The sequence below is a fragment of the Anomalospiza imberbis genome, unplaced genomic scaffold (genome assembly GCF_031753505.1).
Source record: "Anomalospiza imberbis isolate Cuckoo-Finch-1a 21T00152 unplaced genomic scaffold, ASM3175350v1 scaffold_66, whole genome shotgun sequence".
Lineage (NCBI taxonomy): Eukaryota > Metazoa > Chordata > Aves > Passeriformes > Viduidae > Anomalospiza > Anomalospiza imberbis.
The window spans coordinates 521518-548255 of record NW_027100273.1 but is presented as its reverse complement, the minus strand read 5'-3'; the positions used below and the strand labels follow the sequence as shown (position 1 = coordinate 548255).

At 43.5% G+C, this 26738-nt stretch overlaps 1 protein-coding gene across 1 annotated transcript; it reads right to left on the bottom strand.

The window, feature by feature from the left end:
- Window positions 1–7753: 7753 nt before the first annotated feature.
- Window positions 7754–26170, bottom strand: LOC137467512 (mucosa-associated lymphoid tissue lymphoma translocation protein 1 homolog). The gene is made up of 18 exons (XM_068178988.1): window positions 25988–26170; window positions 25041–25207; window positions 22493–22614; window positions 21948–22098; window positions 21650–21828; window positions 21308–21404; window positions 20597–20629; window positions 19494–19520; window positions 19360–19362; window positions 18373–18405; window positions 17314–17517; window positions 14039–14216; window positions 12811–12885; window positions 12298–12425; window positions 10727–10876; window positions 9856–10013; window positions 9536–9661; window positions 7754–8794 (listed from the first exon to the last, which is right to left on the bottom strand). Exons 1-18 carry the CDS (start codon window positions 26137–26139, stop codon window positions 8315–8317), a joined length of 2463 nt encoding a protein of 820 aa, XP_068035089.1. The 5' UTR covers window positions 26140–26170; the 3' UTR covers window positions 7754–8314.
- Window positions 26171–26738: the final 568 nt, after the last annotated feature.

Genomic DNA, 26738 nt, shown 5'->3' with positions numbered 1-26738 from the left:
CGAACACGTTCCAAGTGCTGGGCCAGAACCCCTCAGTCAGTTCCTCATCAGGAATTAGCCACCTGCGTGATTAACATCAGTACCGCAGAGCTCAGCAGCCTGGCACATTGAAGAATGCCTGTTTTGTTCCCTTAACGTGCCATATGTATGGGGCTTTTTCCTTCCTCTTCCTTATATTTATTCAAGTATACGAGGATTATTTCTGAATTATTCATCATACAATATCTGATTAGACTGTGGCGGTGCTGGTTCCCACTGCTTAATGAATGAGCCATTAGGCTTTTGCAGATGGTGCCATCAACAGCTCCTGTGCTGCGTGTTCCGTGCATTTACCCAGCAAAAGGAGAGCGCTGAACCTGAACAGGGGATGGGAGATGAGTGATACCCATGCAGTGATCCTGCAAACCAACAAAGAGAGCAAGTGTTGCTGTAAAACTTACATTTTGTCCTAAATGTTATATAATACAATTTTCTCAGAAAATCCTGGTATAGCTGAGTATATATCCCACCAAACTACTCAATACATCACTTTAAGCAGTGAAGCAGAAGACATAAACTGCCAGCAGTTTACGTATGTGGTCCTGCAAGGTGTGACAAATGCTGCCATGACTTACAGGCGTGAGCAGGGCCAGACATCATCTGTGTGCTCCAGGCACTTCTTTCTTGGAAGAGGAGACCAAGAAGTGAGAGAAGACACTGTATTCCAGAACCCAAGTGTTTTCTGTGTCTGTGAAAACAGACACAACAGGCACAGCTGCACCCTTACTTTGGGAGGGCCTTAGGAAGTGGGAGACACTGCATAGCTTTGGGTGTCAATGAGCTTGAGAAATCCATCCCAAATCACACAGCTTGGTGGGCTTCCAGCTGGTCCCTCGGGGCTGCCACCTGGGCAGCTGGGGAGAGGAGCGCTAGGGATGGTGCTGTGTGACACAAGGGGTGATGCCCCTCTGCAGGAACGGGCACACAGGCGCTTGGGACCAGCAGCAGCTCAGCTGTGCTTGCACTTCTGCCTTTCCAGAGCTTTCTCTGGAAAATGAAATAACCATATAATAAAAGAAGGAGGAACCCAAGAGTGATATTTCTGCCACTTTTCCTCTGTTTACTTCAGGAAATGCTGTCCTCGCAGATGAGGGTGGCAGCAGCAGCTCAGCCTGTCTGTGGTTCCTGATTCCAAGCTGCCTGTGATGATCTTCCTACAATGAAAACAAAGTTAAAGTCAAGGCGCCTTGCTGGTTTGTGGCCGGCATGGCCAGGGAGTCTTTCAAGCACTCATACTTTCCATGCCGGTCCTTGGCACCTCCTGCTGGAAAAAGGACATCTGATTCACCCCCACCTACCAAAGATGAGTCAGGATTATACAAATTCCATTTAGTTTGTGTAACAACACTACTTCCCATGTTGCAAGCTTTCCTGTCTGCTGCCATAAAAGTCTACTGAACAAATCTCAAAAGACACAGTGATCAGTAAGAGATGCCCCCAGTGGGGGCTGGTGGCTGGCATGTCCTGGTTTTTGGTCCTTCCCTAGGACAGATGGGGGCTATCACCATTTTAACTTCTTTCAAATTTCAAATACTGCTGCCTCTGTGGTGATTCTCCCACCAGACAGAACTTAGTAACAGCTAGCTATTGGCTGCAGCTCAAACAACAGCTTGCTGGCAGCTTCCCTCTCCTGACAACCTGACTCTCAACATCTACTGCAGGCAGTCCCCTAGCCCAAGGTACACGTCCTGTCCTTGCCAGTTCACTAAATCCTTACTGGGCTTACCCATACTCCAAAAATTACTTTGCCTGTGTTAGCATGGCAAGAGGGAGGGAAGCTGCTGCACTCCCCACCTGCTGAGTGCTCTGCTACTCCACGGAAGTGCTAAAAGTACCCAACAACCTACACCACCAAAAATACTTTAGAGTGCACCTGAGTTAGGAAAACACTTGTGCTGGCATACCGCACCACCCTACAGCATGCCACACTGCTCTTCGGATGTGCCAGCACTAGGGACAACCCTCTCCCATTCAGAAAGGGAGAGAGGAAACCAGGATGATCTCCTGGGTACAGAGGAGGGGAGAGGCACCAGAGCAGCATCCAGCCCCAGCCCCAAGGGTTTCACTGCTCAGCAGCAGCCCATGCTTAGTTCCATCAGCCAGATTAGCAGTCTCAGATGGCCCTCCCCTCTGCAGTACAGGTGGGCAGGCTCTTGACTGTTTAACGTGAAAGAACAGCTGCAGCAGCTACAGCTACAGCTTCCAGCCCCTGCCTGGAAGGGTCCCCCAGTGACAAGCACTGCTCCCTGTGGGACACGAGGTATGGTGGCACATGTGCCCCCAGCTGCTGTGCTCGAGTGTGGGTTTCCCACGCAGCGAATGACCACCACGAGCCAACAGCAAGGCACCTGCTGCTGTCACCAGTGACAGTGCTGGGGGCTGCCTGTACCTACTTGGCCAAATTATAGGCTCATGTTGTCTGGTGGGGGGGTCATTCTCCCTTACAGCCCCAGGGATCTTTTCTCTTTGTCCTTTCACTTCTAAAACCTCTGCTTCAGAAGTTAGACTCCCATGCAGCCGCTGTGCAAGAAGTGGCTTGGCTTCAGTTCAGTCAAAAATCTCCATCTTGCACTGCATGGGTGCAAATAATAATGCAGGCTGAAAAACCAACTGCTGAGCATCATCTGTCTACTACTCATGAGATTCATTTATTACTTCTTAGAGCTGTCCAAAAATGTCCATCTTACGTAACTAAACCCACTCTAGTTTGTGATACATAAGAATCCTAATAATACCTTTTCTACCTTATATATATACACCACAGTTTGAACATCCTAGAGCTGGCAGGCAGATGGAGTTTAACAGGAACTATTCCATCAACAGATGCTACTACCACCGAGTTCTCTTTGCTCAGTCTGGGAATGAACTGATGGGCAAGGCAAGAAAACATGTTTTCTTACAGAGACACCATCTGCCAGCTTGAGAAGCTGCTGTCACCAATGACTCAGGATAACTCATGTAACAAAAAACATTATTAATACCATTCTCAAGACAGCCCTATTATTAACTATACATTAACTGTATTGTAGCTATTGTCTAGCATCAAGACAATAGCAATAAGAAAATACTGTAACTAATTAGTCTAAAGGGAAAATAACTGTAAACAAAATTACTTGAGAAAGGGCAGCTATTTATCTTGGGAACCTTTAGGCAACAAACCTGGGTTTAATCCTTCTTTGCTATCATATTCTGTTAAGAATTGTTGCATGACATCAGACAGAGCTTTTCCAGTTGTGGAAACTTACACTCTTCACAAAACAAGAGCAAAAAAAGGTTTTTGTTTATCACAGCTTGTAAAGAAAAGAAGGGATTATTGGATTGCCAGCAGCAGAGATGAGGAGTTCCCATGGATTGTTTTGTAGAACAGGATGATGGGAGGTGTAAAGGTGTCCCAGCACATGCAGGGTACTAAGGGCCCGCTGGGCATGTGGCTCTTCTCATCAGATCAGAAAAGGAAAAAAGATGCTGATGGCAAGGCAACACCAGAGTGGAGGGTAAAGCACCTCATTCCAAATAAAACTCACCAGCTGGCAAGTGGCTTGCTCCTGTGTATCCCACCACAGGAAAGCATGTTGTACTCATGTTAAAACCTGGATTATCCCAGTACAGACAGGAAGAGAGGAACTAGCAGGGAGGCTCTGCAGTGGTAATGAGTCCCACCTCTGATTTATGTGCTGGGATGCAGTGAGGTGCAAATAGCTGCAGTTCTCCACCTGCCAGCATGGGTAAACGGCTTGTCATGAAGCACAGCTATTTTCTGATTCAAATAAACCCACTATTTCCACTAAAATAAGAGCTGGTAATCCAATGGGTGTTTCAAAATGGTGTTTTGTTGCAGCTGCAACACTGAACCAGAATCTGCAGCAATTTTCTGCATATCCCTAAGGCAGGGATGAAACAAAGCCTACAAAGCTTTGAGAAGCAGCAAACGAGTATTTTATAGCTACTCTAGCTTCTTAAAAGACTCCTTACAGACCAAAAAAAAAAACCAGATTTGGTACGTTATTAATATCTCAAAGCAGTCCTGAAAAATTTCTGAACCAATCCCAGTCCTGCAAGGCAGGTCTCATGCATACTGCTGGCATTCAGCAGAAGAAGAAAGAGAGGAAAAGAGCTGGCAGGCACAAAGACGACAGGATGTGAACAGAGAAGACTCCTGGGACTGCTTTAAACATCTACAGTTCTAGCAACCAGCCCTTTCAGAGGGGAATAATCTGAGCAGTTTCTGACAGACTGCCTGATGGTAACCCGCAGAAGAGGTGCTCACCTCTGTAGGCATTGATATCTTCTTTGTGGTGACTGTTGACAGAAGCTGACTGTTGACACTTGCCTGAAGTTGTGGCAGGGGAGGTTTAGGTTAGGTTTAGGTTAGGTATTAGAAAAAGGTTCTTCCCCCAGAGGGTGGTAGGACACTGAGCAGGCTCCCCAGGGTATGATCACAGTCCCAAGGCTGCCAGAGCTCCAGGAGCATTTGGACAATGCTCTCAAGCACAGGGTGTGACTCTTGGGAATGGCCTTGTGCAGGGCAAGGAGCTGGACTCCATGATGCTTGCGGGTCCCTTCCAACTCAGCGTATTCGGTGAGTCTGTCCTGCCACGCAGTCAACATCCCTCTTCTTACTGGATGTCGGGAAGCAGAGCTGGCGCAGGTTTAGAGAGATGAAATAAATCATAACCACCACATTAAATCATCAAAGAGCTCAGAAAGCATCTGAGACCTGCTTGATCTTATGTGTAGTGAAGTAGTTTGCATAACAGGTTGAAGACTTTTCATCCTAACTGCAAGTGACTTTGAAAGCTGAAAGCAGGGTGCCAGCAGATTCTGTCTGAAGGGCAGATGGGGAAGGCCTGGTCGCTTCCTCCCACATCCGCTGCAGATGCAGAGGCTGGTCGCTGTGGTAACGCACCCCCACAGGGATCCGGGGCTCCTGCTCACTGCGTGCCAGCAACAAGGATGGGAGACAGCATTTCTTTTCATTAGCTCTTAAAATAAGCCTGGTATGACTAAATTGCTGCAGCAGTACCTTAGAAATTACTAACTGCCTAAATGCCACGACGTGGAGGTGTCCTCACTCCATTCCTAGACTACTGCAATTACTAAATGATCAATCTTTTTAAAAAACCCAACAAACCAATTTCCCAACCTGTTCTCCTCCACCTGATACTTTAAACCTATCTCCAATTCCCTGCAAAAACCTTGAAGCTCAGAATACTGCATTCTAAAATGTGAGCAGATCTTACTGTACTTGAACTAAAATTCTATGCAAGGAAGAAGTAATACTGAAACATATCCACATTACAGCAGTGAGGAATCTATGTCAAGGTGAACATAGCCCAGGAGCTTACTGCATGTGAAAGCTGCCAAAGTTACTAATTAGCTGACAGAATGAGGAAAAGCAGTTGATGCATGAACCAAGGCAGTAACTACAGAGACAGCAACACCAGCCCTGGAATCTACTGAAGAGTTCCATGGTGCAGATGGTCTTCTGGAGCCAGAGGCAGGTTCGGGACTCCCAGGACAACAGGAGGAGTCAGCCTGCACAGCTCTATGGAGGTACAGAAGGTAAATGCACTCCCACCTTACTGCAGTGTGGTGAGGAACAACGGAAGAAGTGTCTTGGCCTTTCTGAAGCACATGAACCATTCTTTTGCCAGAGAAGCCGGAGTTTATTTAGATTACCTTAAACCTTTCTTCTAAACGTATTCAACATCCAAACCCAGGTAACACACACTTAAATTATACAAAATCATACAGCAGTGCTACAGCAGAGGGCAAAGTAATTTAGCCTACCAGATACTTCAGCAAAAAATAATTATCTCCAAATAACTGCACTGTAGGGAAAAAACCAAACCCTGAGGCTTTGATTTAGAAAGGGTACCACAAGTCAATGAGAGCTGTAACAACTACCTAGGTTTAGGCATGTCTTTTAATCCCACCAATTTCACCGAGATTGAAATGTTAATTTATGCCTGTGGAACTTTTAAAGTGCTTTCCTGGACCTGGGCCAAAGGAAATGGGTGCTGCTTGCAGCTTGCACTGAAGAACCAGAGTATTTCATTCTGAACACTAATGATTAAAACAGTTAGAGCACTTCCTAAAGACAGTGCTGCAGTGAGAAAATGCCTTTCCATCACCATTCTCTTTTTAAAGAGGGTTCAGACAGATGAAGTTTTCCTCCACACACTCTACTGCCACAGGCAGACTTTTGTCAGACAATTTGGATGAGTCTGAGTGACTTAGAGAACCTCTGTTAAAGGTATTGGCAAAAGCAGGTTTAATGTAAATGTGCAAAAGGGTGATGAGGTTGAATGGCAGGGTTCACTCTGGTAACTGCAACATGGATGATGCACACAGAGGAAAATCTGTCTAGAATCAATGCAGAATGATTTACACAGGCACCATGAATGCCACAGGCTAAGAGAGGCCCTGCTGCTGAGTCACAGGGTTCAGACTTGGGCAGGGGTTTACGCCTGAAGAATTTGGCAGCACCTAACTGCTGACTATTTAACATTTGTGAAATGATTCAATTCCTGTAAGCACAGCAGGAATTTAATTCTAGATCTAAGATGGCAATATCCATACTATACTTCCCATAGGAGATTTAAATCAATTTACACACACAGACGTATTTTACATACATACATATACAAGTATGTCCAAGGGTACCTATTAAAGGCCAAACGTCTTTGCACCTCTCAAGAGGCAAGGGGTGAACTTCGAGGAGCAAGGCTATCAGCCCAGGCCCAGATCTGTATATCTTGAGCTGAAGCTCATGATTCAGATTTCCCCTTCTTTTCTGTTAAGGAAATTCTGTCCTTACATGCTTTGTTTCAATAAAGTTTTGGGCTTCTTAAGGCTGGAAGGCATAGAAGAATGTAGCAACTACATATGCACATAGTACATAATTTTGTGGACAACAATTTATTATACAGTAAGAAAAAAGAATAAGCTTTTAGCTAAAAAAAGTATTAGCTAAGTAATGCACTCCTAGTCCATGTCTCAAGCTATAATCTGATTTAGAAGTCAACTGCACAGAATAGTTAATGCAGGTACATCTCATTCATAAATAGATATGATGCCATTTAACACCCTGCAGAAGGAAAACAGAAATTCAAGCTCATGTACGGATTACTTCAAGCATGACTGTCATCCTGGAAATAGCTATATCCACGTACCTATATCCACCTTTCAGCACAGAGCAACCTGAAGATCACCAGATTTAGTTAAAGAAGCATTAACATTCCCATCTCAAAAGTTTTATGGCCACACCGGGACATCCCTCAGTGCCTATCCAGCATACTGCCAGGCCACCAGACCATAGCACTCTCCACTGGAGACTGAAACAGGCTTGTCTGCCTCAATAACATTCCCTTATCTTGTTTTTATGATGAGGATCTTAATTAAAACAATTCTTCCTCTCAATATTACCAGTACAGGAGACGCTACTATCCCTGTCTGAAAACTCCCTTAGATTTTAGTTTCCTTACATCCCAACATTTTTTGCCTTTTCAAAGCATCAAGACTTTCAATGACCTAATAAAACATCACTTTTCTTGCGATTCTTGTTTTAGCCCTCACAGCATGTCTGTAAGACTCACCATACAATACCTTGCTTGCTATGAGCAGGCACTTGCCCTCATCTTTCCAGTTAGTGTTCTTCCAGAACATGAAAAATCAGGTATCAGATCAGCAAAAATCTTAGGAGTGTTATGGAAAAGAAAAAAAAAAAAAGAATCAAAATAGAAACAATCCACCACAGTATGGTTCCATGACTTTGCTCCCTCTGATAATCTGTAGTTCTCTTAAAAACAAAAGTGATGTCAGTTTGCTGGCTCTTCAGGTTTTGGGTTCCTTGCACAGATCTTATCCCTCTCAGATGCTGCCAGACCCTGGACATCTGGCAATCAGAGAGGAAAATGCAGTCAGAGCTGCTTTTTGGCTAAATCCAAGGCACTGGAACGTCAGTGACCGATCCTAACACACGATGGCCAAAGAACAGAATAGGAAACTTGGAACAGTTCAGATTTTTCTCTGTACCAAACAACAAATAGTAGGTGAAAAAAAATAGAAAGAATGCATTTTTCATTCCTAAATCTATTGGTACAGTTTGGTTTCTTAGGATATGAAAAATTTTCACCACAACCTCATTCCCAGCACCTACTCTAGACTCTCCAGGGCCTTGTCCAGAAGTCTCCAAACTCCAGAAGATGGAGAGGCAGTGTGGAAGCCCCTCTGTTCAAGGATGCCACTCTGGTCCAGTTCAAACACATCCCAGCTATTGCTGTTCAGAGAAGCTGAGGCTGTCAGAGAGAAAGAATTCCAGTTCAACAGTATCATCAGTGGTCTCTACTGGTACATTACGCTTTTCCACAGTGGGTGAGTAATGCTGTCCTTTGTGTCTTGAAGCCAACATCCTGGAAGTTCCACTGCAGGAACATGCCTCTGGTTGTGTGGTGCTGTTTGAGCAAGCACAGTTTGGATGGTAACTGGTAAGCTGCTTGTGGTAAGGAGAGGAATTGGGTTGGCAATGACTAGAGATGTAGTACTCAGCTGCCTCTGGACTCGATTCTACTGGATTATGGAAAGGATAACCAGGCATGCAACATGTCTGGAGACAGTTCTTGGTTTTGAATCCAGGGTGAAGCCCTAATTTAGCAATAAGGGGCTTCCCAACATTAATCTCCTTTCTTTCATCCATTGTATCTTCTATTCCTGAATACTCATAGTGCAAGCAAACAGTGAAGATTAAATGTTCCTGTAAAAGCAGAAAGAGGGGGAGAGAAAAAATTATACTTCCTCTCCAAATAAACACTACAGAAAACCCTTAGAGAGGCTCCAGTCTTCTGGAGAAGCAGAGAGACCTTTTTAGGAGCAAGACACACACAATGGGCAGGCCTTGTTTCCTGAGGTCCTCTTTTGGTCACTACTCATTCACTGAACAGTTTGTATTTCCAGAAGCACTTGTGTTACCTCAACTGCCAAAAGGACTCAAGAAGAGATGCCAGGCTGTGTCTGGCACAGATGTTCATGACACAAAGATACAGAGACACTTAGCAGTGCCCCAGTCTGCTGAAGAGAACCTTTCAGAAACTGTATGCCCAGGAACACAGGCTGATGATACACGACACTTTCATCTCCTACTAATGACTTTGTAAGAGGCAGCTCTGCTTCAGGTCATGTTCTTCCTGAAAAGCACAGGAACACCCTCAAAGCATGCAATAAGTGATCTGCACAAAAATAGCCATCTTGGCCAAGTTCAGCATGGGCCTGGAAAATACAAAGGGCCTTGCACACCGGTTTCAGGATTGCATATGCATCAATTCCCTGCCTTTTACTTTTCAGCTGAAATGAAAGTCACTGAACTGGGTTATTATCCATTCTTTCCCTCCAAAGAACTTACTACACTAACCATACACAGCTGCCTCAACAGAACGGCAAAGCAACATAAGTAGTGTCAATTATCTGGGCATACTCGTAATGAACAGTATATACTAACCCTTAGTTTTTGCAGTGAACTCAGCCTGGTGTAGAGGCAGTGTTTGGGAAGGTCCTTTGATACTAAATAGCTTCCAGTTTCCTCAGGAGTTCCTTTATTGGCCTCTTTAGGATCTACATCTAAGTCCTATTGCAAGAAAAAAAGAGAACTTAATTGATTATATAGAATTTGTAGATCATAAAATAGTATTTCTTTCAGTTTGAGAAGTTGCAGCATTTTAGACCCAGTTTATTACACAAGATGCAACTTGATATGGGTGGAGCAGAAAATTTTCAACTTCAGTGGAGCAAGATCATGTGACAGCAGCAGGAAGCACTTACGAGTGGGAAGTCTGTGATGTGGGCTCTGCAAGCTGTGATTTCAGGGGGCTTCTTAACTATCCGTGTATAGATTATCATGACATTGGAGAACTCGGCTGCAAACCCCAACTGAATCTGAACACCACACTGGAATTCAAGGGACGTACTTTCTGGAAGCTCTGCCAATAAATAACACATTGTTACAGTCTAAATATAAATTTAGCATATGCATTTTTCTTTTTCAATCATTTAACAAACAAGAATTAAGTGCTTGGGATCACAAATAAACATTGGCATCTCTAAGAGAATCTTCCTGTATGATGAGTGGTGTTAGAAATGCCATCCCTGACCCTCTGCCCCAACTGTCAAAGAAATTTGAAGATGTACTCCAACAGGTTTAGGCCAAAAAGGTAAAAACAGGTCTTAAGCCCCACTGGCCATCTTAAAAGGCTAGGAAGCCTGGAACTCATCTCAGTCTTATTTTATTTTTCTTAGTTGTCTGCACTGAAAACTTCTTTTCATCATGCACGTTTACCATACAGTTCACCTGCCTATTTTAGGTGATGACTTTAGAACGAGATCAATGACATCTTACAAATGTCACTACTAGACATGCAGTACTGGGAGACTGTCCCAGGAGACAGACAACCTCTAAGTCTCCCTTCCAGTGTCTGAGTGGTCTTAAATATACTGAATATACATTAATTCTACATGTCACCTTGTTCATTACTATCTCACGTAGGGGTAAACCCCAACCCAAAAATTTCCAGCTGAACACAGTAATGAAAATGTAGCTATAGCCTTGAATTTCTTCCATTTGCATTCAATAGTACATGCCCTCCCTTCTCCCATCATGGCAGCAGGATCATCTAAAAGGCATTCTGTACTGTACCATGCGCTTTGGCCCACTGCAGGTTCCGTGCCAGGGACTCTGCAGAAGATGTGCTTTGTTGAACAGGATCAGTTAATGCCCTTTTCTCTGACAAGCTGCTGCGGATCTCCAGGGCTTGCTTGCCTTTGGTAAGGGGACACTTGCCCATGTCTAAAAACAAGATGCAGAGAGGTTCTTTCAAAAACAATGCTGCTGCAATTCCAACTGAATTAAGTACCTTCCTGCAATGTGTGGTTACTGTGGTTATGCCAGAGCCAGAACATCCATCAAGAGCTGCAGTTTTACAAGGAGTCCTTGCTCATCTCTTCCTTCCCTGAAGGCCAAAGCAGTTCTGCAGAGTCCCGAGGGGTTGCAAGCAGCCTGGCCAACATCATCCCCTGTTCCTCAGAGCCAGTCCTAGCAGCATCACAGCTCTGATGGGGTAAGCTCCTAATTAGAGTGGCTATTTTCAAGAACGTGACTAATTTCATTAGCGGAGATTATTCCAAAGAACTGGGGGCAAGGGGAGTAGTTTAGGTTTAGATACAAGGGCCCAATATTGATTATTTACCAGCATCACTAATGACCCACATGTCAGGACAGAGAACAAAACTTGGAAAGTTTGCAGATGATTAAAAACTGAGAGGAGTGGCTGATACCCCACAAGACTGTACTGCGAGGAAGGACCTGCTTGGGGACGTAGTGGCCACCAAGCTGACTATGAGCCAGCACTGCACTCTTGTGGCACAGGCACAACAAGAACCACAGAGCCAGCAGGTTGCAGGCTTTTCCATGGGGGCTGTTTCCGTGGAACACTTAATGGGAACATTCCTCTGGCACTGTCTACACAGAACCTGTGTACACCCTGACACCCAACACCTGGGAATACTCACAGTAGTGCCTGTCATGCTACCTGATTGACAAGTCAATCTTTCCCTGCACTCTTGAACAAAACACAAAGCTCTGTGACCTGCAGCTGGCCCAGGCTGCTGAACCCAGAGCAGAGCTGGGCTGATGCACCTACACACACCAGCCTGACACTGTTCTGTGCTTGGAGCAGGTGTTTGCCCAGAAGCAGTATGCTTTCCCCCCACACTTCTCACTTTAGTGCTCCTCTCATCAAAAACATCAAAAACACAATCACTGAGCCAGGCAAATTAACACAGTGCATTGCCCTTTTTACTGCACTTACAGAACAAATCATTATCATTGCTATAGCACTCTAAGGCAAGTAGGATTATCTTAATTGTATAAATGAACATGCAAATGACTGGACTACCACAAGCAGCTGGCACCACAGGACAGAAGAGCAGTTTTGTGGATGGACAATTCAAAGCTCCACGCAGAGAGATACTCAGAACAAGTAAGGTTCACTGAAGAGGAAAGTATAAAACTGTACACTACTAAAGAAGCTGAGCATCAGGAATGTTGTCAATATGCTGCCCAATAGCACCTGCTATTTGACCCAAAACACAACAAGAAAGAGATTTAATTAGTGTAACACATTCACCATGAGAGGAGAGACACGGAAGCAAAGTTGTTTTCAGTAATGCAGACTGAGGAGACTGTTAGTGCAGTAAGCTGGAGTTCACCTTCTGCAACCTCATCAAGCAGAACAGTGACCTTCTTGTCTTCTAACAAACGGTCCTTCAGGAACTTCATGAAGATTCCATTGGCCAACCCCAGCTGCTGAATTTCATAAGCTTCTGCTCCTTGGCACCTGTGAGATCATCAGCATCGGACAAAGAAAAAACACTGAAAAACCTTCAGGTCTAAGAGTAAATTTATACTGGGAATGGGGAAAGAAACCCTACAATTTGAAAACGAGGTTGTGTCCAAGGCCAACCTGCTCTTCGTGTTCCCTTGCAAGCAGCTGATGGAAGTTTCTCTTAAAATGACATCACAGACTACACCTGTTCATCAAACTGCTCATATGAGGAGTTTAAATTTATTATTGATGACTTTAGTAAAGCTCCTGACTACTTCTATTCAGCAGTTTTTGCACTTGAAAAGTGACCAAGGTTACTGGCCCACAGCACAGTTCTGAAAAAGATCAGCTATACAATCTCAGTAATTTCTGTGGCACAGAAGAATAACTTCCTTACGTTGCATATCCAAAAACAATATTGGCCGTAACCTTCAGAGCATCCAAGATAAGAACTGTATCATCATATTCATTTCTGTAATAAATGGAAACACAAGAAAGTAAAATAGTAATTTGAGAACTCATAATGGCAACAAAATCAAAACACAAAACAGAGAAAGTTCAGAACCAGTAATTTGTTTCACTCCTACATGTCTGGAATGAATCCTGACTGCTCAAACACAAAAGTCAGCACCATCAACACTCTGCCTGAGGGCAGTGTAAAGACAAGAGGCATCAGGCATTACCCAGAGAAGGGCATGCTGTAATAACCAGTAGAGTTTGGCTGCAATCTCTGCAAAACACAACTCTGATATCCAACCATTTTGGTTATTTCAAAAATGGCACGGTTTTTTAAAAATTTTTCTTTTCCCCACCCAACATGGTGCTGTTAGTACAAAGCTTACATCAATGGATTTTCTATTTGGTCAGCAGAATGCGAAGATGAATTGGATCATGGGCATTTCATTAGCAGAGAAGTTTAGAGGCTCCACAGACACTAAAGTGCCAGCAACTTTCTGTTATGAAACATTCCTCAGAGACCAACTGCCAGAAGTGCTGACTGAAGAGCTGATTTCAAGTGCAAGTTTAATTGATCATAATAGTTTCTCAACATGGAAAGAACACAGTACTTTGTGTAGAAAAATCCCATAAATCAGTTGTTTTTTAACCTCCTAATAAAGATACAACATCCTCAGTATAGAAGCAAAATCCACGGCTCTCAGGAGTTCTAAAATAATTACTTCACTTGAGCCCTTCTGCTAAGTTAACATGCCTTTGATCACAGGGCTTCTCCTTCCTCCCTGTAATGAAGATGGATAATGATCCCAGGGGAAAGGGTCCTGTTTCTTCTTTAAGATGCCAAATTTTACTTTTATCTGATCAGTCTGTTTATAACTTAAAAAACAACAGCAACAAAGAAATAAATGTCATTGAAATCAGGAGGCAGGTATGTACCCATGTGGACCACCAGGTTCACATCTCTATCCAAGGCCATGGGCAGAAGTCTGTGGGTGAATCCTACTGATGCTAAAAGCACTCGGGTGCAGGCTGTGAACTCTGAGAACTATGAACTTTGCAGTACAGTGAATTCTCAGCCTAAAGACTTGTCATCTGCAAAAGGCCCAGCTTTCCGTTCAGATCCCAAAGAGCTGAGGTCAGCCCTCAGCACCCAGGAATGCAGGAGATACCTTTTGCGACACATATCCAGCAGGAACACGTTGAGTCCCGTCTGCTTCTCCTGCATCAGCCGCAGGATGTTCTGCACGCACAGGCAGTTTGCTGAGCGGTAGGGATTCGGGGCATCAATAGGAACCATGAAACTGTTCCCATAGTTTTCGTAGCCATGGCCAGCATAGTATAACAAACCTGAGTTCAAAACAAGTGTGATAGTGAGCAGTGCATCAGAGACTTGTGTCCATTTTAGCAGGTCAAAACTGTCATGCACAGCGCTGACTGTGGGCCAGGGAGTTCACTGAAGCCACTCCAAGCCACATTAACATCAACTCCACAATACACTAAGACAATAAATTAAAAGCAGCACAAAAATCACACATGCAATAGAATCAGTTAGAAACTTGCATAAAGACACCAAGTTAAATACTCTTAAAATGCTCTAAGTAGCTATGACCTCTAACAGAGACAGCCTGTTATATTTGATGTGTAATTCACAGATAGGAACAAGGAAATGTGCCAACCGTAAAACATCTTCTCCGCATGTGCAATTACAAAGCTCTGAGCAGCAGTAAGCCTGCAGCTTATAGACGGAAAACAAAATGCCGAAGAGTTTGGTAGGACTCCAGAGCACGTCCCCATTACCGACTACCAACAGCTCATGTTCACTTGAATGCAGCTATATCTCCTAGTAACAGACTCATGACTCTTCTGGGTCTACTAAACAAACTCTTTGCATGCTTACCTAGCCAGAAATTATTATCCTGCCATCATGTTCCTCATGTGTCACTACACAACAGTCTACAACATTTTAAGATTTAGAATCTTCAATAAAACATGCAATATTTTTGTAGAGAAACCAACCTGAACAGGGAATTAAAGAAAGTTTTTCCTCAACCCTGAGAAAGGGAACTGCAAGCTAGGACTTAGATTTTCCTTATATGAATAAAAATCTCCAATATTAAAGTCATTTAAATTTGCATGAAGATTAGATGATCTTAAAATCAATAATCTCTACTGTCATAAAATGCAGTTACCAGAGGCTTGTATGATTTAATTGGATTTTCCTATTGCCTATTCCCAGTGCTGGTTTTCCTTAATGATGCAAATTTCATCTTCTAAAAAGAATTTTTATTTATCTAGTCAAAGCAGTCTGCGGGTCAGATCTGCAATTAGAATATAGTGCTCAGCTGAATAAAAGTCAACAGAAATCTGACAATTTATGCTGGCTGGAGATACCACGTTCTTATCTTGTTATTCTTACTAAAATTGGCTGAAAAATTTAAGTCACTACAACACTGGCAGATTCAGATAAAACCCAAAATAAGGCTCACCCTTACATACTAGCTCGTGGAGGTGGGCATGCTAGATGTTTTCACCTTTTCACTACACACAGCTACAAGAAATGAAAATATGAGGGCTACCTGAGCCTGGCAAGCTTCAAGAGAGCTAAACATGGTATGAAGTGCAACTGTATAATCTTGTGTCAGGCTCTAGGTTAAAAGGAAAGCCTTAATGTGACTTCCAGAGCTTGGATCTGGACCTAAATCAGGGTTATGTTTCAGATTCTATGTATCTGAGCATATATTCTGTAAGTAAGTGGACTGACTGACTACATTCCTTTTCTGTTCTTGGCAGATGACTGTGCTATGTGTCAAGTACCTGCAACAGTTAATATGCTGAGCTCAAGATCAGAAATAAATCTGCACATACCTGGGGTAAGTGGAGTAAACATATTTGGAGGGCCTCAACGGAGACTCGCACACAACAATTTTAAGTAGGTTCAAGTTCCTCAGAGACACCAGCATTTAAATGATATCTGCCTCCCTCCCTCCCCCCCTCCCACTTTCAGTCCCTCTCATTTGAAAAGAAAGCAGCCTAAATATTTTTAGCCTTTCTAACACATGGGTCTGTGCTTTTACCCTGTGTGGAATACAATGTTAATTGCAACCTACATTTAGAACAGCACAGACTAAGTCAGCAGAGGAGACAACCATCATCACTTTGTTTACTACTCCTGCTCTTAAGGACCAGCATCTGAAATGTCACTTTCCTGGCAGTAAGCCAGAATTACACAACCTAGTAAGCATCAGGTTTATATGTAGCAGGGACTAAACAGCAGTAGTCATTATGCCTCTTCTATTTGAAGCTATGCCCACTAGAAAAGGCAATAAATTGTTACCTATTTGTGCACTGACAGCATCTTTTATAGGCTTTAAGCCATTCATAGCCACTATGCAGAAAGAACAAAGTAATCATTTGAACGGAAGTAGTTATTGCCAAACACCACCGAAAAACTGTTCAGCTTACCTTTTGTATCAACTGGCTGGAAAAGTACAACTGCAAAAATATGCCATGTAAGAGCTTTCATATGGTGCTGCTGAGAAATTAATTAGAGCCTTTCAGTACTTTATTTGCTACATTCATGTCCACAATTAGGGAGAAAAATTGAGAAGGTGCAAAAATCTCAAAGCTCACCCAAACAGACAAGCCCATCTATTTCCCAGGGAATAATAAAAGCAAACTGCTCTCAAAAGCCTCATGTTCCTGCCAGACCAAGGCTTCGTGTCAGGCAGGTTTTGGCTCAGACATAAATGCCCAAATGTCAGAGCAGACAGTTCTGCACAGAGAGAGCATCAGGTAACACACCCATAAAAAAAGTTGTGCTAAGAAATAGGCTGACCTTGTGTTCCAAAAAGGGATCAAATAATGTTTTCTCAAATGGATTTTTACTACAGGAATTCTGCAATCCACTGAACAGGGACCTGGAAAAACATTTTGCTCTCTGTCCTAAATAATTTCTGGAGTTTTCTATACAATATTAGCAAATACAATCTTAGAAAAATGACAAAATAGTGGTAGTCAGCAGAAAATGTAAGAACTTTTCTTACACTCCAAACCAGATCACTCTTGGCCTTTTCCATGCAAGGCTTTTGCTCCATGCATCAATTCCATCATCCTCTCCCCCACTTCTGTCTTGTGCTTTGTGCCCCAAAATCAGATCTAGGCAAGCAAAATACTATCAATACTATCAAACAAAATAAAAGCCCGCACTGCAGTTTTAGGTGTGGTTAAAGAATGAAGTTCAAACATTTGATCTGTTCTAAAAGTAAAGGAACAATAACAATAACCAAAGGCAGAGGATATGCTGTTGGGTGCCTTTAACTTATTCTTCGCATTCTACATACATCATATTTACCATGAAGGTTGTTTACCAGAGGCAAATACCAGATGTTTGCTACTTGATACATACAAAACTGACCTACTTCAGAAGGTATTTATGTGTCCTTACCATAAACTCCTTCGTCCAGGAGAAGTAAAAATTCATCCACTGCATTTTGCATCTCAGACTCAGTAAGATCCAGCAAAGATACAACTTTGAAATCCAGCTGCCTTAGCAAACTGGTCAATTCATAGACATCTACCATTGGAGCCTTGAGCTGGGGATGATTCCAGTAGCTCATGTTTCCTATTAACAGAGCCACCTTGTCTGTGGCTGCCAAGACATACAGAGAAAAAAAAAATGTCACATTTATATATTCCATGGATTCAACACCTTAAAATTTAAAGTTTTCCAAAGTGAAAAGGGTATCTATCTCACTTCAGGCACAATATTTTATCTGATTTTACAAGTCATCCCACATCAACAACACAGCTCAAGTCTCTTTTCAGCCTGAAGAAAAAAACTCACCCGCATGAGAGAGGAACACTTACAAGACTCCCCCTCACACTAATGAACCTGAAAGAGCCATAAAATTCTGACAGAGGCCAGCAGCCTTTCCATCTGGTTTAGTATCAACAGGAAAACATGCCTGACCACTCAAGTCCACAGTGCAAATTTAAGAATGAGATTTAAAAACCCAGCAACTGTTCTTCGTATCACATGTGCTATCCATCTCTTTATGAGCTTCAGCTCAGCATCAAAGCATCCACATGATGGAACGGGGAGAGCCGCAAGGACAGCATTTCCTTAGCAGACAGGACAGCAATCCTTTCTATCACATCATCCCAATACCACTGCCTCCAAGTGTTCAAAGGAATGGAGTAACACACTGGCTAAGGTCTGGCCACAGGAATCCGAAGCAGTAAACTGAAACAGATGAGAAGCTGCAAGCGCTTCGCAGGGTCACTAAAAATACTGGTGCCCTCGGCACAGTTTACTCCTGAAAGGGCAAACAAGCATTCTGAAAGGACTACACAAATATCCACAGATCTCCCTCCCTGGAGCTCTCTATTTGCCCCACGGGTCTTGCACTGGCAGTGTCAGTAGCAGCATCACTCAGGAGCAGAAAATCTGCGTCCTAGATGTCAAATACATTATAAATAGTCATTTCAGTATAATACTACTTACCCACAGGTCTGTGACTTGATTCTTCTTGTGGGTCTGTTTGAAATAGAAGAGCAGTGTGTCAGTGACTCCAGAAAATGAACTGCATCTTCCCCACAGCCATAGTCTAGCAGCACTGCTTTCTCTAACACTTTGCTAGGTTAATGCAAGAAAAAGCCCTTTCTTTGTTTTGGTGGGGTTTGGGGGTGTTTTGTTGATGTTGTTGTTTTTGTTTAGATGATTTCCTTCACCCTCTTCCAGCAAACAACCTGACAGCATGTGAATAGCTAATTCTATAGATTAAGAAACAACAGATGCTGAATCTCACAAACTGCACATTGGCATTTTCAGTGACATCCGACCAGTTCATCCTCTCTAAACAAAATGCAGACATGCAAGGTGCGGGATGCACAGCAGGGATCCCCATCTAAATGTGAAAATTATTTTATTCTGTACTTCACAGAGGGGTGACAGAGCCAATGCTGTGCCAAGAGAAACAGTAAGCAGCGTGCCAAAATGGTTCACCTGGATAACACTACACAGTATGACAGAGAAGTCCTTCAGTGGTTGAAACTGAGGCCGGGCAAACATAAACATATTTGATATCTAACCCAGGAAACTATCTTTGGGAGTTGAGGTTTTGGGAAAACTGTATCGGAGATAATCCCCTCTGGAGCAACACTGTAGACCTACATTCCTATAATAACCACCTAACACGCTTCGTATCACACTGGCTGACTCCAGCATGACTGGAAGAAATATGCCACTCAACATATCATGAGTGATAGCCAGACACCTCACATCTTTTTCACCTTAATTATCTGAGAAAGCAGCAATGTGCTAAAACTGAGAGTCCCAAGAAACCACAGACAAGAAAGATAATTCCCTTTGTATCTGTGTAAGTATATGTGCAGCCTTGAGTTATTTTATAAACAGCACCCCTATGATTTTCTACATGCTTCAAGTTAAATCTCTTGGAACTAGAAAAATGTGCTGCTCTTAAGGGGATACCAGCTCCTATTCAATTCTCAGTTACAGGTACATCCAAATACTGCAAAGTTTATACTGCAACCCAGCGAGCCTTCAATGACTTGTAACATAAAATGAAGATGCCAAGTCAAAGTTTTTCAAAACTTACCACTTACCTGATTTCTGAAGATCGCCTAAATCTTCTGAAAATGAAAACACCAATAAAATAATAGTTTAAACAAGAAGCAGAAGCCCCATTTTACTAGTAAAAATGTGCCATGCCATTATTAAACAAAGCTGAACACAAAACAAACTACCTTTCTAAAATACTTTTGAGTTTGCATTTCTGCAAATCAAACCTTTTTTGTTTATTCCACACAGAGAAGAGAAAATCCTGTAGCAATACATTAAGCTGTGCTAGACACAGCATTGCAGTACAGTAGATGCAGAAACAAAGTGAGTTATGACACCTCAATCCCACAGGCATGCCAGTAGGTTGAAGGAAAAAGGAAAAGGCATCAGAATCATCCCACTGAAGAACAGATGTTTGAAGGGCTGCTGAAAAAGCAACATCCTGACCAAAAAAATCTGATTTTGGGAAGCCATGTGTATTCAGAAAGACTTCAGATACAATCTTCAAACATGCTAAGCTACCAGGGATTTCACCACTTTATTGCGAGAACACTGGAATGCAGGGAAAAGAAAACTAACATCTCTGAAGCACCAGTGCTCTCTTGGAGCAGCCTCGCAGCACTGTACCCAGTCCCCTGTGCTGTGGATATTGCAGACTCTTAATGGAGATGCTCAGCAGTCGAGGGAGGGATGGTAACAACATTAAGGGTCACAATACACTTCCTCCTCCCTGTTGCAACAGTGCAAAGGAGAACAGAAATAATCCTAAGGACGTTGCTAAAAACACTTCTGCAGACATGGAGCTGACACTGGAACTAGCTCTAGCCAGCTCTCTAAGATCATCCACGTTCCTGAATATCTCCAGATTTTATTTCTAGGATGTTGCCTCCTGAGCCCCACCCAAGAAATCTCCAGATCATTTGAATACCACAAAAGAAGGAAGTAGCCTGTTTTTTCTCCTGTGTGATTTAGATCATGGTGTCCAGGCAAAGAAGAGAGAAGCACATGCAGAAGGACTGTTGCATCATCCATCAGTGTTTTAAATCCAAGCTCTTAACCCACATATGCCTTTCAGCAACACACTCAACAACCTGTCATTCCCATCACCGATTTTTAAAACTGATTCACAATTAGAGGTTTACATTACCTTCTGTGCACTCCACTGGCATAGCTTTCCTTCCTTGTGTTTTAAGGAGGGGAAAAAATTGGAAGATGAGCTCTCAGTTCTGAGATTTAGCACACAAGGTGGAAGACAAAGGGCACTGTCAAACTGCTCTGCAATGTGGCTCACTTTACAGCAGTGTAAATTTGCATTGGCCATAACACTGTACAGTAATGATTCCTGAAACTCTAAACTAGGGTGTTTCTTAGGTTAGGAAGTTACACAGTAGTATTGTCAGATACATCTGGAAGCTATACAAACAGATCTGCTCCTCTTCAATTCCCTGCAAATACACATGCATGAACATGAAACTTGTTCATTCATTCTACTTGAAATGAATAATCTCACCTCTCCTGATTGCTGAAGGACTACATGTAACAGAGTTCATGTCCCCAGCATGGGTTAAAGTGGTTTTTAGCTGTCAAAAAGTGTAAGTCAGCTAGCAATCTCCTAACAAGATACACAGATGCTGGCAGGGCCAAAAAGGGACAGCACATCTGTGCTGGTTACCATAAAAACCCAAAACTCTAAAATTCCACTTGCTGTATGCAAACACAGGTGTTTTAACAAATGGATAGACTAAAAATATAGAAGGGATGTGCTTGTCTTAATACTGAAAGCTTCAAAAATGAATTTTAGTGATGTGGAAGAAATGGACAAAGGAGCTGACCTGTTTGAAATAGAAGAACTCCTTACCTATAATGACTTCTACTTTCTTGCTGTCTTCATCCTCCCGGTCATTGAATACATGACACCAATATGTTCCTTGATGTCCCACATCCACGTAAGTTACCTATGCAAGCATCATCACAATCATCCCAACAGACCTCCAAAAAAGACCTGCATCAGGTATTTAAGCCTTGTATCTAAGCCCCACAGGCAAGAAAGAGTAAAAAAACTAAAAGCAGCACTTCAAGTGAACACTTCATCAGAAGTTATCAAGGTTCTGGAGAAATTATTTTCTTCAAGAGAACTTTCTGTGGTAAGCTCAAGGTGGTTAACATTAGCTCCCAAGTGTGGCCCATTGCAGTAACTTACTGTGTAGACATTTTTGCTCCCATTTGCCAAAGGAAATCCATTTCTGAACCATTGGTAATGAGGAATTGGGTTTCCAACAGCTCCACATTCTAGTACCAAAGCATCCCCCACTGTCAGGTTTTGTGGCTGAGGCTGATTACAAATGCACAACTTGTTTTCAGGCAAACCCATTAAGAGCCCTTAAAAAAGGAAACAGATGTAAGAAAAGGAAGCGTGAGACAACCTAAGCACAGCATCAGGGACCCAAGTGCCTTGAGGAAGAAGGAAGGCACTTTCAGAAGGTGATTTTGCCACTCACCATGAGGTGTATTCCGAAGCTCACAAACTTCAAGGCGTGCCCACCGACTAAACATAAAAGAAGATTCACTGTTCACTCGGCAGATGTAAAAGCCAGAATCCTTTACACTCACTGGACTCAAAACCAGTTCTGGAGAATTACCGTGGGGAACCTGCATCACAGGTGAACCAAAAATACTTCAATTTTGATTTGTTTAATCTTAACCAGGATCAAGCACTATAATATTTATTTCCAAGTCCTTAACACCATCCTCAGCTCCTTACTTCAAACTTACTGGTAGGCTGAGACAACTGAATTTACAGCTTCCTTCCTGCCCCTTTCCACATTCACAGCCCCCAGGAATGAAGTGGTGTGAACATAAGGAATCACATTTTGTTTTAGCGCGTTCATAGGATCATCCAGCATTTCTTAAACTTTATGAGTTTTATGAGTATATACAGCAATCTTCTCTCACTGTGAATAAGAGTCTTAAAAAAAGGACGATCCAGAATCATTATGTGTTATTTTCACTGTTTAAAAACCCTGCATTGTCTATGAACTCTTACCTCTTTTTCCTGCTTGAACCACTGGTATTGAACAAATGGGTGTCCTGTTGCCCAGCAGCACAACTTCACGACCTGACCAGACAGCACTGCTTGAGAGTCAGGCTGTACAATGATTTTTACACCTTTAAGACAGAATTTACACATAGGAAAGTTATGAAGAAATACAAGTCCATAATTTATATTTGCACTTAAATTGCCCTTGGAGTACAGAACATTTCTGTCATTAAATATACTTGAAAATAATTTGTTTGTATGGCGTATACACACAGTTCCAATTAGTTATATTACTTTAAGACATTCAAAATTGTCTTCCACTACACAAAATCCATGCTCAAATCAATAAGTACTCAATAGAGCTCATAAAAGATTTAAAGTATATCATTCAGGTATTTTAATTCTAAAGGAAATAATATGTCTCATGGTATCACGGATCCCTTTTCGGAAAGATATTCTCAGTTTTAAATGTTTGCTCACTCCCAACAATTTCTTTGAGCTGTTCAGATTAAGGCCCAGCCTGAGGGAGTCAAGGCAGTCAGAGTTTAAGTCCAACAGAGCACATTCTTCTGCTATTCCTTATGCACTCTTATGAGCTGAATCCTTGGTTTCAGCTTTATGCCTCTAACTCCTGCAGGACACGGGGCTGGGGTTTTCTGCAAGGTAAAATTTTCTACTTCAAATCTTAACTGCCAGGAGAGTAACTCTGACACCACTCCATTATGATGCAGTTATTTTAACCTAAACCATTCCAGATATTGTTACAGCATGGTCTCAAAACCAGATCCACCGGTACAGCCAAGGTCATCAGAAGAAGGAGAACAGAACATTTAAAAATCATTATTTGAAGCATTCTTTGCTCTGGATGGTACAACTAGACCAGAACCCACGGAGACAAGAGCCTGAAACAGAGAGCACATGGCGTTTGGAAATCACGTAACCTTGCCTGGCAGGGCAGTGGGTTCTATCAGCTGCCTCCACACACAGGATTACTCTGTAAGAGTGGAACACACTGGCAGCTACTCCAAAAAAGCTGCAACACTTGGAAATTCCCTGCCTTCCTTACTCCAAAATCACTTCCTTCTACACCTAGCACTGGAGATCACTACCTCAGTTCTTCATTTAACACTTCCTCTGCTGCTTTCTGCAGTTAAACTGTGTTAAGTAGTTTTGGATCATCACAATCCTGTAACATTAACCAACAGGAAAAACAACTATGCTATTTCAATTTAAAGGACAGAAAAATTAAGAAGGCTTACTCTTTCCAAAACTTCCACTTTTTTTTTTTTAATTTCCCCTGATTTGCATCACAAACAGCTCTTAAGAACAAAGATGAGAAAAATCCACTGGAAGATAAGCATTTTGCACTCATCAGAAGCATTCCAAACAAGTTCTAAGAAATCTGATCCACAATTTCTTCAGTTTCATTTCTTTTCCTGTGGTTTACTCAGCACTACACAGTCACTTCCTGTACATACCATGGAATGTAATGGTTCAAAAAGAAAAACCTTCCAGCTCAGTTCTGTGATTGATTACAAAGACACATAAATATTTCTTCCATTTTTCTTGGAAAATGCAGAGCATAAGTGTTACCTTTGAATATGACTAAGTGACATCTATGGTTACCAGACTCTGAAACCTTGCAAATTCAGTGTTCATAATCTTATTCATAATCCAATTGTTATATCCTTAGCTGACACACTGGGAAACTCTTGATGGAAGAGAGAAAAGCATTGCTACAATACACTTGAAAAATCCCAAGGTTGTCCTAACAATGGTTCTCAGCCCATGGCTTCTTTTCACACATTGTCCAAAGAACAGGACAGCCATCAGCATGGTAAGGAGCTTGCAGGTCTCATTTCTACTGCCCACTGAAAGAGAAGATTTTTTCATTTCCCAGGAGGTTGAATTTCACCCCATCCTGAACAAGAAGGACCTAAGAGAGGGCTCTGGTTCTGTACTACAGCAAGTAGCACTTGATCTACATGGTCCTACTTGAGGTGCACCTTGTGCTGCACCACTTCCTGGACTTTGAGAACAATCACACTGAATCACAGAATATGCAGAGCAGCAAGGGACCCACAAGGATGATCAAGTCCATGCATTAGTAGAAAATAATCTAGTTCTATCCTAAATTAATCTGTCCAGTCAGCAAGCTGGACCAAACCCAGCACGTGTAGGAACTGCCCTAACTGGACCCTTCCCCTTCACCTGGGATAAGTTACTGACACCTCCAGACCCCAGTGCTGGCAGCACTACCTGTCTGTCCATCTCAGGTCCATAAGCATCTCCCAGAGGCACAGGCTGAGACCAAACCCCAGTCAGCAGACAGAATGACAACACCCAGCACACCCATGCAGCCAAATCGAAGCGTGCAACAACACTGCATGAAGGCTTGGCTGACATTTAACCTCAGAATCAGATCAGTCAATAATCTGGATCCCAACTACCAGAATGCAAACACTAAAGATGTTTTTAGTTACTGTAGAGTGCTACCTTGAGTATTCCCAGTCTAAAATCCAGGGCTGCAGTGAAAGCACAGCCCAGAACTGACCTGAGTGGCTGAGACACCGGAGAGCCTCCGTGTGCTCCAGGGCCTGCAAGGACTCCGCCAGCTCCACCACAGTGCAGCCCCGATCCCCCAGCAGCTTCAGCAGACTCCAGCTGGGACTACCTTCTGGCTCCAGCACCTGGAGGGAACACTGCTCCAAGTCGAGAGGGCTGTGGAATAATGTGAGAAAGACACGGCATAGACCTTCTCAATACCTTTTTCTCAGAAAGGACCTGGGTAAACAATCACTTGTAGATAAATAAAAATATTTTAAAAAATAGAGATGGGAAATTCCTAGCTGATTTCGACATATTTGCAGCATTTCCTTCAAGTTTCAGGAGCTCAGAGGTTATTCAGTAACACCTCCACAGACAGAAACTGGTATTAGTGAGCTGGATGGTGTAAGAGATGCATATACCTCACAACTCTCAGGAAATGTATTAAGAAACCTCCTATTTTTCACTTTTAAGGCCTTAGCACAAAAAGTAGTACAGCACCTTTCATTTCCATGAGCCTAATTCGGAAGCCGTAGAGAGTGAGTCAGAGTCTTAACTTCAAAGTGCAGGAAGACTGATTTTAAAGTTGTTGTAAACAAGTGACTGCTGGAGCCCAGCCTAACACACCGACTGTACAGTGTAGTTAACTGTGTCTGAACTTCACAGTTTTAACTTTGGTGTCGTTATCACGCACTTTCAACCACAGCGGATTCAATCAACACAAATAAAGAAATAACGACAGCTACCTAAAGAGAATACAATGTTACGTATTTCCACTAAAAAGATTCAACAGCGTTTCCTTCCTTAAATCACAGTGCTACGCAAACCTGGGGGCGAGATACCTTCAGTATGTGATGTGGTGATTCTTTCACTAATCAAGTGGACTTTCAGTGTTCTAGGGGATTAGAGATAAACACGCGCCGCCGCCCGCGCCCCGCCGCCGCCCGCGCTCACCTCAGCCGCAGCGTGCCGCGGCTCCCCGCTCGCTGCGCCAGCTCCCGCCAGCCCTTGCCGGGCGCCGCGCGGTCCAGCAGCTCGCTGAGCCTACGGAGCAGCGGCCCGGCCAGCCGGCTGAGGGGCAGCGGCCCCGCCGCGCCGCACTCCATGGCTGCCCGCCGGGGCGGTGCTGCCGCCCGGAAGGAAGCGCCGCGCCGGTAGCCCAGGACTGGGCGGCCGGGCGGGGTCCGGCTGAGGGGAGCACGGGCACCCCGCCCTGAGGGGGCACTCCGCCCTGAGGGGGCCCAGCCCCGAGGGGGCACTCCGCCCTGAGGGGGCACTCCGCCCTGAGGGGGCCCAGCCCTGAGGGGGCGCCGCGCCCCGGGGACGTCCCGTCGGCCCCTTCGGAGACCGTGAGGAAACAGACCAGGTGCGGTTGTACCCTTGTTGAAATGGGAGTGTTGTGGATCCGACTGCGAGGGCGAAACCTCCTGCAGTGTCCCCAGCTGGTGCTGAGAATCCCGAACGTGGCTTTAGAACCGGGGCTGGGGCATAAACCAAAGGCCACAAATTTGAGATCTGTTTCTCTCTCGCTTTGAGGAGAAACAGCTTTATCCAATTGCAACCAGAACGACCATGGACTCTCCTCCTTGACACAACTTTTCCCAGCCTGCCGCCACTGTCGAAGCGTGCAGCGTAAGGCACCTTGCATTCTCAGCGAGGGAGAGGAGGGGCTGCTCGGGAAGAGCCTCCCAAGGAGATGTTCCCC

Bases quoted from the DNA above. Each gene is read 5' to 3' on its own strand.
- LOC137467512 (XM_068178988.1), bottom strand. From the start codon at position 26,139: ATGGAGTGCGGCGCGGCGGGGCCGCTGCCCCTCAGCCGGCTGGCCGGG. The intron at 14,217-17,313 runs GTAAGGACACAT...TTTTGAACTCAG, and splicing joins CCTGGACGAAGGAGTTTATG to GTTTGTTATACTATGCTGGC. The intron at 10,014-10,726 runs GTACAGTACAGA...ATTTATTGGCAG, and splicing joins GCAGTGGGCCAAAGCGCATG to AGCTTCCAGAAAGTACGTCC.